General features: G+C 35.2%; 1 protein-coding gene across 2 annotated transcripts; it reads right to left on the bottom strand.

Annotated features, from left to right (window-relative positions):
• Positions 1–1733: 1733 nt before the first annotated feature.
• Positions 1734–11660, bottom strand: LOC128160110 (uncharacterized). 2 transcript variants are annotated; one of them, XM_052823377.1, is made up of 8 exons: positions 10937–11660; positions 7918–8052; positions 7455–7603; positions 5904–6800; positions 4823–5633; positions 3893–4545; positions 3424–3784; positions 1734–3241 (listed from the first exon to the last, which is right to left on the bottom strand). In XM_052823377.1, exons 1-8 carry the CDS (start codon positions 11247–11249, stop codon positions 2079–2081), a joined length of 4482 nt encoding a protein of 1493 aa, XP_052679337.1. In that variant the 5' UTR covers positions 11250–11660; the 3' UTR covers positions 1734–2078. The 2 variants fall into 2 exon arrangements, with proteins under 2 accessions (XP_052679337.1, XP_052679336.1); XM_052823376.1 differs by having other exon boundaries at positions 1734–3244; positions 10937–11657.
• Between the last annotated feature and the right edge of the window lie 1311 nt (positions 11661–12971).

Raw genomic sequence — 12971 nt, 5'->3', positions numbered from 1 at the left:
TACAAAAATTAATCTGCTATATATTCCTTAGAATAGAAATCTTTCTTTTGACAAAAATTAATGATTTGTTCAAATCCCATTTATCATAAAAGTTTAAGTTACATGCAGACTTATTATTCTAGCAGCTTTTTGCAGCATAATAAAATTCTTATAAAAATTCAGCTCATATTGCTTGAATGAAATATCTGAATGCAGTGAAACATAAAAAGTGCTTTCGGTCTTATATAGGGGATATGAAGCGCTGAATGTAACAATAGAAATCGACAACTTCTACGCCGGTAGTCAGGGATAAAATGGAAATAATGATAATGCATATTTATGAATTCATGTCGGCTTTCTGCAGCTGATCAATGCTAAAATGATCAACTTTGAGTGAACTGTTTACCTACGGCATGTCATCCCGAATTTGTCAATAGATCTACAGATCTGCATCTACAGCAATATAATTTATCATTAACTACCTTAGCCAATTATTTCAGCAGCATTTTCTTTTTTGACTCAAAATGGATGTTTTACTTTTTGATTATGACAACGGAAATAAAAAGAGCTACACGAGATATCATCATACGGAATATTTCGCGCATCATAAATCATCACCTATTGATGTACAGGTCATTAAAACTCATCCAGAAATTCCACATGTAAACATACCGAGTTGTTTTGGACATTGGTTAAGTGTCACGTGATTGCGAATTCTTTCTAAAAATAGTTACAATGGGATTGACACATTGGAAAAAGAATTCGAATTTAAAGATATTCGATGACTGTGGTAATAAATATGGATTTATAGAGAATGCATCTTAATAAATAAACAGTTCTTGAAGACATCATGTTTCAATGAGAGGTTAAATTCTGGCTCATGATGTAAGTCACGCTGTAATACTGTAGTATTTACATTCCCCTGCGCCTGCGTGGCTATGAAGCGGAAGGAAAACTCAATATATTTATGTTGGTTCAACGCGTTATTCTATTTTTCTCTTTTTAATTTGATTTATGTACTTTTCAACACCCTTTTTTTTCAAAAATTCATCCATTGATAATTCATATGACATATAAAATATGTGAATATTGTGTAAAAATTCGTTATTTGCTGAAACAGGGGTTTGTGCGTCACCATGTCCCTTCAAGGTATCACACCGGTAATTGTTTTCACTATATAGCACTATAGAGGGGAAAAAATTCTTAAAAATCAGTTTGTTTTCCTCATCTCATCAGCTAACACCATAAAAAAGGGCAAGCGATATGCATTTTCTCAAAAAATGTAGCTCCAAACAGGTCTACCCTCAAAACCACGTGTTTTCCATTTGTATGTAAACAGACTGCACACTCCCCAGGAAGCTGCTGCATGTGCCCTGAGAGAAGTAGTCCCTGTGAAAAAAGATCATCACCTAACAAAATACATGAAATATCCTACTCAGTGGTACAAAAAATTTTAAAACTGAGGAAAGGAAAATGTAAAAATGCAGTCAAGGAAAAAAATTATACTGAAGTATATATGGAACTACAATTGACTAAGTTCATTTTGATTGGCCGATTACCGGTGTGATACCTTGAACAAACAATAATTACCTGCAAGCAACATAATTTTATTGCCATTGGTTACATAAGACTGGGTAATGTAGAGTTTTGATAAAATTGTGAAACATCTGAATCAGTGTGCAAAGTAAATTGGTCTTGTTCAATGTAGTTTTATTCCGTTTAATCAAAAACATTGCAACAGAACATAAAAGTACTAACAGTTTAAAGATTTTTATTCCTCTTTTTATACTTTTTTGTATGTTATGTCTATATATGAAAATGATAAAATTGATCAACAATTTAAAGGTTAAACCCCTTTAAAGAAGCGATTATGAACATAAATACAACTATGTAAAAAACGTATAAATGTCTTCATAAAAATATTCCAGATATGGATTTTGTTCTAAAAGATGTATGGCAGATATAAACGTTTTAGCTGTAAACAGGAAAAGCTAAAAATCTTGGATAGGGTTTCCAATATACAGATTGTATCGGAAGAGATTAAAAAACTGTATTATTCTAACAGCATGAAAAATCTTGTATGATTCAATACACATGTATCAGATCATTATTTCGACACCATCTTCATGCTCGTGTGAAATGACGTCAGGCATTGACGTCATCGAATGGTACTGTTCTCTTTGATCCTTACTCCTGGTTTTGTATGACGGAAGTGTGTTGGATACAAATTCAGTCTGTCCGTCATTATGGACACTTACTCCGTGAACACTATGTGGATTGATATGAACTTGACTTGGGTCAATAAAATGAATTGGATGCTCAGTAATGCCAGCTGTAAATGATGAACCCCTTGGACGTCTTGCATCGTGGGAATTTACAAAAGCTATCGGTTGGCCATGGATGGAATGAGAGGCCGTTGGAATATACACCGGATGGTAACCAGATGTTGGGATTCCCTGGTATCCGAAAGAGGGAATGTAATTCCCGGGTGAAACCATCAAAAGATGCGAACCATTAGGATGCCCATTCATATGCACGGGTATAGTTGGGTACGATGATGGGTCGCTGGTTTGTGAGTCATGCACAGCATCAAGGTACATGGGAGAGATGTGTCTATTAGGCGCTGGCGCAGAGAAAGATGGCGTGTGCATTTGGTCCCTGCTTCCCATATCAGAGCGGGACGGTATACCTGGAAGTGTATTAGGACGATTTAGAATCAGAGTGGGCTGTCCATGCATGCCTTCATTCAGAGATGTCGCCCTCTGTCGATAGTTTAACTCAGCCTCTTGTCGCGCGAGCTCATCATCGTCTTCCATTTCGAGATCTTTTGCCTGTATGTAGTTAAGATTTGAATCAGATTCGCCTACGTTATTTGCAGAGTGATGTCTCTGGATTTGTTCCATACCAGGGGCTCTGAAATTCCGTAAATCACTATCGTCGCGAGTTATCTGAATTCTAGGAACTTCGTTATTTGCCGGATCAAGGTATGTGGCAACTGATGCCCTCGATCCATACTTCAATGTGTCGGCCCTTGGAACCTCTAGCTGCAAGAGTTCAGAATACTTGATTGGCGATTTGATGCTTTGGGTAGTCCCATTAGATAAATTCCTTGTACCACCGCGTCCTGCAGTTGATCTTATTGATACCACACCGCTTGTCGAAGACGATTTGTGCTCACTTTGTTCAAAAGACGTCGTCCGTACCCTTCTGTCTTTATATGGCTCATCGTAGATTTCCAAACTTCTGAGGCTTGGGCTTTTTACTGCTGAAAATATAATTCGTATAAAAATAAACTTCCCCTTCCGTCTATTTAAAATTCATAGCATTTCGTTGCTTAGAAGTTTTAATCTAAAAATGATATTGTATAAAGTGAATGATTCATCAAACGTCGTGCGAATTTGAAAAAGAACAACAACTTTAATTTGATATTAAAATCGACCCTACCTGTATTTTCTTTGTTGTAGAAAGCACTTGTCATTCTTTGTTGTCTACACATCATAACTACTATAATGATAAGGAAGAGCAACAATACACCACAGACGACTGCAAGCACTATATTTAACAAGGAAGCATTGTCCGATGACTCAGAAGCAGCTGTTGTTGTTTTCACTAATGCAGTGGTAGTTATTGTTGTTGTTACGGGACAAACGACCCTACAGTTGTCTCGAGAGGTAGTTGCCTCTTCACACGATGCTCCCAGCTCTGGTATGGGTATCGGAATTGGGGGATTGCCTTCTTTGAAAATTTTAATTTTTGTGATGTCAAGCTGTAGCATTTCCCTTGATGTGGATGAATAAGATCCAACCTGTTATATAAGTAAAACAAACCTTACAACAATATGGGTTTTTTTCAATTCTTAAGATGTATCTTTGAAGAATTTTGTTAAAAATGTTATCAAAAATATTTGCTATACCTTGACATATTCGTATTTATTTTGGTCCACAGCTTGAATGTTATATACGATAAATCCCATTAATCCGTTGCCGTCATCTTTGAAAACCTTAATCCTCTGACCGTTTTTGGATATCAGCTCTGTATTTTTTATTCTAGCCACAAAAACATCAGCACATTCTTTTGTTCGAAAATGATTTTGGCAAGAAATGTCGTTTACGACATGCCTGTAAGCTAAATCAATCGCATAGGTCGCATGATGAACGTGAACACTTCTCTGAAATGATGCAAAAGCATTAATTTGGTCGCTCGTAAAGTGTACTCCAGCATCACATGATTTGGAATACCGTTTGTTATATGATCCTCGAAAATCGCATTCAAGAACGTTTTCCCAAAACTGATCAAGCCACGGATTTCTGTTGCTTGAAAGAGAGGTTAGGTTTTCTAAATACAGCTTAAAGGTGTCATCCACGTAGAAGCTGTCGTGGGTAACAAAGACCAGAGTTCCCGCCGCAGCCATTCCTCTACTGTTTTGTCCTCCTTCAATGAGCTTAGGGTGCGTCCCCCAACCTTCACTTGCCAGGAACGTGAAATGAACGTCGGTAAGCTGCGTCTTTAGCTTGTCTAACAGCATCTCTGCAACTGTGTCGATTCCAATGAAGAGGACGACATGGACTGTAACATAACAATAAGAAAGTTATGCATTTATTGGTTTTTCTTTTTTTTTTTACAAATTATTGCATGTAAAAAAAATTGTGAACGCGATTAAAAAGATGGGTACTAAAGATTGCTAAAACAAACAGAGAGAGAGAGAGAGAGAGAGAGAGAGAGAGAGAGAGAGAGAGAGAGAGAGAGAGAGAGAGAGAGAGAGAGAGAGAGAGAGAAAGAGAGAGAGAGAGAAAGAGAGAGAGAAAGAGAGAGAGAAAGAGAGAGAGAGATGAGAGGTCAGTACCTCTTTGTTTTGTTAGCTTGTCGACGATCTCCTGCAGTTGTTCTGATGTAAAATCCTCTGTAATAGACATTGGGTTTTCCACACATATTTTCTTATGTTCAGTCATTTGCAAAAATGATTGTTTTGCATTCTGGCCATATGCATCATCAAGGTAAATAACTCCAACGTGACTAAATTTTAATTTCTCTAAAATATCAACAAAACCTTGGACCTGAAAGTCGTCACTGGGCACTGTTCTTAAAAACAAAGGATATCTAATTCGGTTGTCTAGTGAAGCAGACGATGCGCCGTATGATATCAGCGGGATATCTAGTAAAGTCAGCTGATCGGCAATCACTTGGGTTACCTTACTCGATAGTGCACCAATCACAGCAATCACTTTACGGAAATCGACATTTTCTCCGGTGTTTGGATCCTTCAAAACACGCTTTCCCGTGAAAAGTTCAGACAACAAATACGATATGCTCAAAGGATTGTAGCAATCGTCTAAAGCAATTCCACCAATCTTTGGCCCGATGATAGTCTGTTGTTGTAAAGAAGAAATAGAATGTAGAAATGAAGATACGGTAATCGGAGTATATGAATCTCGGAACATTCCGCAGTTGTACTTGTTGGCTGAGTCTGTGGAAGACGTTGATCCGTCTTCTCGAAGCGAAAATATGCCCAACAGAAGCACGTCTCCAGGAATATAGGCGAATTCAATGTCATCCTTGTTCTGACATTCTTCACACTGTGCCTTACATTCAGACGTAAGAGACATCGTCTGAGTTTGGTCGTGAACAACAACTTTGCCGTTCACCATGCTTGCTAACTATAAAAAAAGAAAAAAGTATTGGTTTTCAATGCACTAATAAAAGTCACATACAATAGATACAGAATTATCCGATTCACATTCTTTATTGAATTATTTCTTAAAATGTATCAATATTTACATGCATATTTTAATGACATTGAATATGCCAAAGTCTTTGCTGAAAACTGATTCAGGATTGAAGATGCAATTAAAATTGTGAATGATTTTCTTAAAATGTTGTACATACTAATATCAGTGATAAATAGCCATATACTGAAGTTACATTACCTTGTGTAGTGACTGATTAGATGGCTCATACACAGAAAACTGAAGATCGTTAAAACTCGGGAAAGAAAATGTATAGTTGCTACTACTTATTGTCAAATTTTTCAAATCCTCTGGGATCACAGAGAAACTTCCTATCTGCTGTTCTAAGTTGGATGAGTCCAAACGAAGAAATTCGTTGGCCAAGCTGAATCTCAGCTCCTGACAGAAATCTCTTGAAACTGTACACAGCTTTGCCTGCATCTGTCGAAGACTTGATGCTAAAGTCAAGATGGCACTTACAGTGGGTAGTACGCTTTCGGTTTGTCTATAAACCTTGGTTAGATCACTTTTAGCCGCATTGCTACGACCTAGCATTTGCTGTTCATATCCATCCAAGTATTGTCTAGGAAGGCTGTCGTACTGGTTATAATTTATCAGTTCATCAATGAAATAGTTTTGAAAGGATGGCAGATGTTGATGTTGCTTTTCAACCATAATGACTTTTGGCATGTTCTGGTTCTGTTGTGAAATAAGTGTGTTTTTGAGAGTTAAGTCCAAATGAATGTTTGAAGGAAGCACCCATTGAAGTTTGTGAACAATTACATTGGTATCACGATTTTTTATGAACTGAAATAACATTTTGGCTGTGTCCGTCCTTCCGAGAAACACCACACTCAGTTTTTCATCCATCAACTTTTTCTGTGTCTTTTCCAGTGTGCCTATTATTGGCTCTAGGATGTCTTTACTAGTGGAAGTTGAAAGCGCTTCTTCCTTTATTAGCGAAACATGAGCTAAACAAATTTTAGCTCTTTTGGAATGCTGTACAAGGGAATCATACATGGCAGTACTACGTTGATCATCCGTATACACAACAGCTACCAATGACCACTTCTGCTCTCTCATCCAGTCCACTAATCCCTGTTTGTAATACCAAAACATTATACCATATTAATGGGTTTGAATTATTTGGCCTTTCTCACTGTGATGCCTTATTAATATACAATGTATGAACATTTTTTTTTTTTGAGTTTGATATACAATTATAGTTTGTCCCAGGATATTTTTGCCGCATATTTTTTAAAAAATATTCGATGTATATCAATACCTCTTGGTTCAGACGATATTTTTTCAATAGTATGAAAAAATCTCAATATTTCCCATTTGAAACGCCCCCTCTAGCTTGTAAGGTTTCAATACACGGCTGTGAAAATTAAACGGGGATTTCCCATTGGTAAAGATATGAAGGTACCAGGATAATAACGTTGAAAAATTGTGCGAGGTATTCCGTGTAACTTTCGTTTAAGAAAAATGTTAATATTATCCATTATAAATCTCCGTAGGAAATCTGTTTTCGTTGCTGTGAATTTTTACGAAGGAAAATGATAATGTGTGATTGAATTTATCTTTAGTTAGAAAATGTCCCTTTCATCGACTTCACTTGCACTTTCACATGTATTTGTATTTTCATAAAAAATTGCCCAAATGTGCAGCATTAATATCTTGGGACAGACGTTTACATCTAAAAGTATATAAAAAAAACAAATCCCCCAAAACTTCAATATAAAACAATACCTTAATTTCTGCATCTTCTGTGGAAGTAAACGTCACCCTTCGGTCGTTGATGTCATTATAGGATGATAATGACGTCATGCCCGTGATGCTAGGGGATAGCACAGAAAGAGAAGCAGATGTGGCCTCCATGGTGCTCGAACTCATTAAACCTAGAAAGCGCAAATAATGAAATTAAATTATACTGTACAAACACACATGAAAGAAGAAACCGTACACTGTAATTATACACTATGTTTTAATCACTGGTTATGAATGCCATTATCGTGTTTCTTTGGACAGAACCATTGCAGTAGTTGTCCACATATTTCTTTTACTTATCATCAAATTATGAATTCAAGGACATCCACGAATACTGACAAAATAATAGAAAAAAAACCCATTTTATAAATATTGACTGAAGTACAAAATAGGAAGAGGGTCAATTAAGAGATAAATTTACTTCTTGATGAATATTAATACACACCAAGGAACTCTGAATTGGATGTATTACACGGCTGTGCACACTTCATCAAGACTGAGGTGTCTGTGAGAGGAACCAGCTCCGACACGCCGTCTGTAGCACGTGACCTGATTCCACAGTCATCATATACGTCAAAACCTGCAGCAACAAACCAAACGAATGAAAAAAGTTCGCTCCTTTAAGGCAAATTTTAGTTCCCTTTTTTTTAACCAAAATAATGATACATGGATGTGTAAGAAAATTGAAATAGATTAAGCCCTTGTTTTTGAATTTCAGAAGTATTAAAAACACGTTGCAAAGACACTATTATAATATTAACTTGAAAAAATGTGAAAAGAAGAACAAATGAATGAATAAATTCATTAATAATTGAATGAATGAATGAATTAATTAATTAATTAATGAAAATATTATACAGTACACCATCATACTATATTTTTTTTTTGTCCAGCGATTGACATTTTTGTTATTGTTATATTGAATGTCAATTAAAATTATGAGAATTAAAAGGAATTACTTGATAATCCAGAAGTTCGCTAGTTATTAATAATCAAGTGAACAGTCCGAACTATAGCGAAATCTCTAAATTGTACATTTTTACAATTATTGCCATTTTTTATTTTATTAAAAAATCAAACAAGCTTTAGATTCCTCTGAATGGATTTGCATCGTAGGGATATTCAAGTATAATTCATTTTGTCTAAATTCAAATACAATGGTTATTTTTTATTCTTTCAATGAAATGTTGAAACCCTTTACATCGATACCATATAAAGATTCATTTTTCTTATGAACTTTTTATCGTTAGCAATAGGGTAAAATAATGGCCGTTTTATGTAAACCGGGGGGGGGGGGGGGGGGGGGGTGGGGGGGTGGCTAGTTTTTTATGCAAAGTTAGACACAATATAACCATAACCATAATCAATTTTTATTTTGCTTGTCAAAACTTCTGATAATTTAGCCACCCCACCTCCCCCACCCACTTTCAATTTGCTTTCGACGCCATTGACTGTTAATTTTTAGATGTGAATTTATATATAACGTAATTAACGGATAAGAAACGAGTGACCTTTCTGTGTATTGACCTTGTAAGCAGCCATTTAAACAAAGAATTTACGTATTAGGCACCCAGTTTTGTTTGACCCTTTTTCTCTCTCGTTTCGGTCACTGAATATCCGGGAATATTTTGTTTAGTTTACAGGGAAATGAACGAAAGATTAGTAATACGATACTGAAGAATTGTTTGCGACGAAAATCTTTTTTTTTCTTTTTCAAGGTGACCCTTGAAGAATTTTAGAAGGTTAAGTTTTATTTTTAGTTTAAATCATATTCTCGGTTAAATATTTAAAAAATTTAAAAATTTTTGAGAGATGCTTTTTTAAGAAAACAAAATAAAAATGCATATCTGCTATGCAGGTTTGATTTTAAAAGGTATGAAACACTTGCATATTTATATTTTCGGCTGAATTCGTTTATAAATAGAAACGTCTTTTATTTCAGAATTTGAACCTGTTTAGACAGTATTGTCGACTCCCAAATGTAATTTATTTTCTTGAGAATAAGATATTTTACCTGTGCTGTTATATATAACCAAGGTAAAAAAAAAAACTAACAAATAGGCGCAGCATGACTTTGAGTTTTACAACTGGAGTTAAATCGATGTTACATTACATGTACCAAGAAAAATACCCTCCATAAACTGATAGAGATTCCATTAATTGAAATTCCAAACATCATTTGTCTAATTACATCAAATGCACAAACGATGTGTGTAGTGGAATCAACTTAGCGGGTGAAAAGTCTGTATTTGAGTATTTATGAATGAAAATCATTTATATGATTGGAATGTTGTGCTCGGTCGGGTATAGCGGGTTTGCGGGGGGATTTAAACTGGTAAATCCCTAATTAATTTACCAGCGCGTTGGATTTCTTATGAGCGAGTATTCATATACCCGTGAAATTTCTTCATTATATGGTCGTTGACACTGGCCTATTTTCCTCTGATTTTGGTGATAGATGACTTTGTTGATATGTCGCATGTAGGGAGGTTTCTAACAGTTCCCTAGTTCCAGGAAACAAATCTATGTCAGAAGAAATGGAACATTTAATGTAATCCTTAGAAAAAATGTTTGTTTGGAATTGCCGCTAAGGGGTGTCTAGATCCAGGAGAGAAGTGGGGGGGGGGGGTTAAACTTGAAGTTTAATTTATTAAAAATTGATAAGAAATACAAATCTAAATATAGATAGTTTTTTTTTGGGGGGGGGTCGTTTTTTTTTATTTTGGCCTTACTATTTTCAACTCTTTCATTATTATTTAATTATTCTATTTTGCGAGACATTCGGGCTTATTTTTCGGTTCTTATTTGGGTCAATACTTGATCCGTTTATGTAATCACATTAGAATTTTTTTTTGTCGTGAGTAAACTTTGATTACGACGTAATGTTTGTTTTACAAGCCTATCTACAATCATTTACGACAGTTTTTACAAAACTTAATGCGATAAACAAGAATCAGACAAGCATAACAGGAGACCATACTAAAAAAGTATTAATTTTGCATTTGTTTCCTTGTATAAAACGAAATTCATTTAAAGAAGGTTTGAACACACCTGCATAACAATTGTTCAAAATGCATGACTTGTATGCATTTCCATATGTCAAATTTTTAGAATTTAAAAAACGTTGAGGTCATTAGTTAAATAAAATTACGGTTCATGGGGAGTTTTACGAAACTACTTGTAATTAGAGAGAGTCTTTCTTAAAAGCTTTTATTTCTCACGGAACGAGACATTTATCTCAAATTCATAGTATTGTAAGTAAATTTGACTGGTATTAAAAAAAGAATAAACGGAATCATCTGATATCTAATAAATAACATACATATATATCGTTATATATATTTTTTGCAATATATATATATATATATATATATATATATATATATATATATATATATATATATATATATATATATATATATATATATATATATATATATATATAGCACAGGAACGAAACAAACCTAGCCTAATCCCCGGGACGAAGGCTTTGGAGAAGTCCCCCGCTCCATTCAGAATGTCCACGATCCATTTGACAGCCATGGCCGTTTGGACTCCCCCGGGGGATATGTCACCACAGGAATGGGCATCGCGGGGACTGTGTACCCCCACCATCACAGAAAAACGGACCTGTCCCGGGCTGGAAAATATCTCGTCGTGACAGTATCCTTTAATCTGACCATCAGGGTAGTAGCATCGTTTGGAGGATAAGATAATGGACGGGAGATACACGAGAATCGAGATCACAAAAATCCAGCTTTTGGTCTTGTTTTCCATTACTGTTTTCTTTCAAAGAATCTTCCTCCCGGATATGGATAGTTAAAAGTACCAGAACGTCATTACGTCATAACGTAAAAAACGATGACCCCCTTCTTTTGTATGTCCATACGACAGTCACTGTCTCATTACTGTACACACGGCATTAATTTCACCTCATTTTTTTCGTACATGAGTCAAAAAACAACACACAATATTTCATTCAAGAAATTCTCCCAGTGTTCACACCTGTGTGTGCATGGCTAAAGTAGGAAGGTAAATCTCAATTCTCCGTTTGTCAACAATGGCCACGCTTCGTTACCTGTCATTTTTACCTGTCGGTTTTCATCGTATTATGACACGGTCTGGCTAGGCGGTTTGTTAGTTTTAGATGTGTATCCCCAGAGAGTATAGATCCAGAACTTTAAATGGTAAAATAACCTTCAAATAATACAGACATGCTAGGTCTGTTTTCTCCATTCATATTTAATTGCGTTCATGGCATTCATAATTAAGGACTGGTTTAAGGTTGCAACCGGATTTTTAAAATCAATACCGACATATTTACCTTCAATCGATATATTTAACATTGTAAACAGACAAAAAGAAAAGGCGGAAGAGAAGCAACATTCTGAACAACAGTGCGAACACGTATTTTTTAAAAAGGACGACATCAACCCAGAATCAACGAAACTTGTTAATTTATCAAGGCCCCATACTCTAGACCATGCACATTATGAGTACATAAACACTGATATTGTTATTATGAGTACACGTTTTACAATGATATTGTTATCATAGATGCATAGGCGTCAGAACCGGGGGGGGGGGGGGGGGCTTAGCCTTAGGATTAGTCTACCCCCCCCCCCCCTAATTTCAATTTGCTCCCATTTCGCCTTCACTGTAAAAGTTGGTATTCCCATTTCGCCTTAGTAGGCTATTAGGTGAATTTAGGCGAGGTGGGAGCTTGTATAAACATATAATTTTGTAAATAATGTTTGTTATCTAAAATTGATGGTTCTGAATAAAGTATAAATAAGTTTGTAAAAATGTACTATAGAAAGCACTGATATAAATATGTGAAACGTTTTATTATTCAAAATACCGGTATTTATCTTTCACACGATTTGCTAAATTTGATCAACAATCACAGGGGCATCGTATCCGCTCTACACTCTATGACAGATATTAATATTTATATATATGTCATAGAGTGTAGAGCGGATACGATGCCCCTGTGCAACAATGGTATAAACATTTTGATATTTTAGTATAAGCAAGCTGATCAACTATAGGCAATTATTGGATAATTTGAATTCTTCACACATCCTTTTCAACATCCTTTTATGTGCGTGTGTTTACCTCTCTCTCTACATCCCTCTCATTGTTTACTTTGACTTGTACATTACACCATTTCTGTGAAATTTAGACCATTAATATAACTTCATAATCCTCTTAGGAGGGACATACATGTAAAGAATGAATGAATGAAGAATTGATATAGCTCCACTATAAAAATGATTCATACAAATCGGCTATGAATTTCGGATAAAAAAAATGATGAAGATAAAAGACATACACTACAGTCATCATACTTTAAAAGAAATAGTTTTTACATGTACATTTAAATCGCTGTATTCAGGAATTAAATTCAATTTTACTACCAGTAAGTTCTATTTTTGGCTTATTATTCTAATATTAAATTTTAAAATGAATCTTTTACATGAACTTTCTCATAATTTT

Source organism: Crassostrea angulata, chromosome 8 (assembly GCF_025612915.1).
Source record: "Crassostrea angulata isolate pt1a10 chromosome 8, ASM2561291v2, whole genome shotgun sequence".
NCBI classification, from domain to species: domain Eukaryota; kingdom Metazoa; phylum Mollusca; class Bivalvia; order Ostreida; family Ostreidae; genus Magallana; species Magallana angulata.
The sequence above is the reverse complement of the archived record's forward strand: the minus strand, read 5'-3'. Positions and strand labels throughout refer to the sequence as shown.

Excerpts from the sequence above, each read along its gene's own strand:
- LOC128160110 (XM_052823376.1), bottom strand. The coding sequence starts at position 11,249 with ATGGAAAACAAGACCAAAAGCTGGATTTTTGTGATCTCGATTCTCGTG. Across the intron at positions 6,801-7,454 it reads CAGAAGATGCAGAAATTAAG|GGATTAGTGGACTGGATGAG; the intron begins GTATTGTTTTAT and ends TATTACAAACAG. Across the intron at positions 5,634-5,903 it reads CTAATCAGTCACTACACAAG|TTAGCAAGCATGGTGAACGG; the intron begins GTAATGTAACTT and ends CTTTTTTTATAG.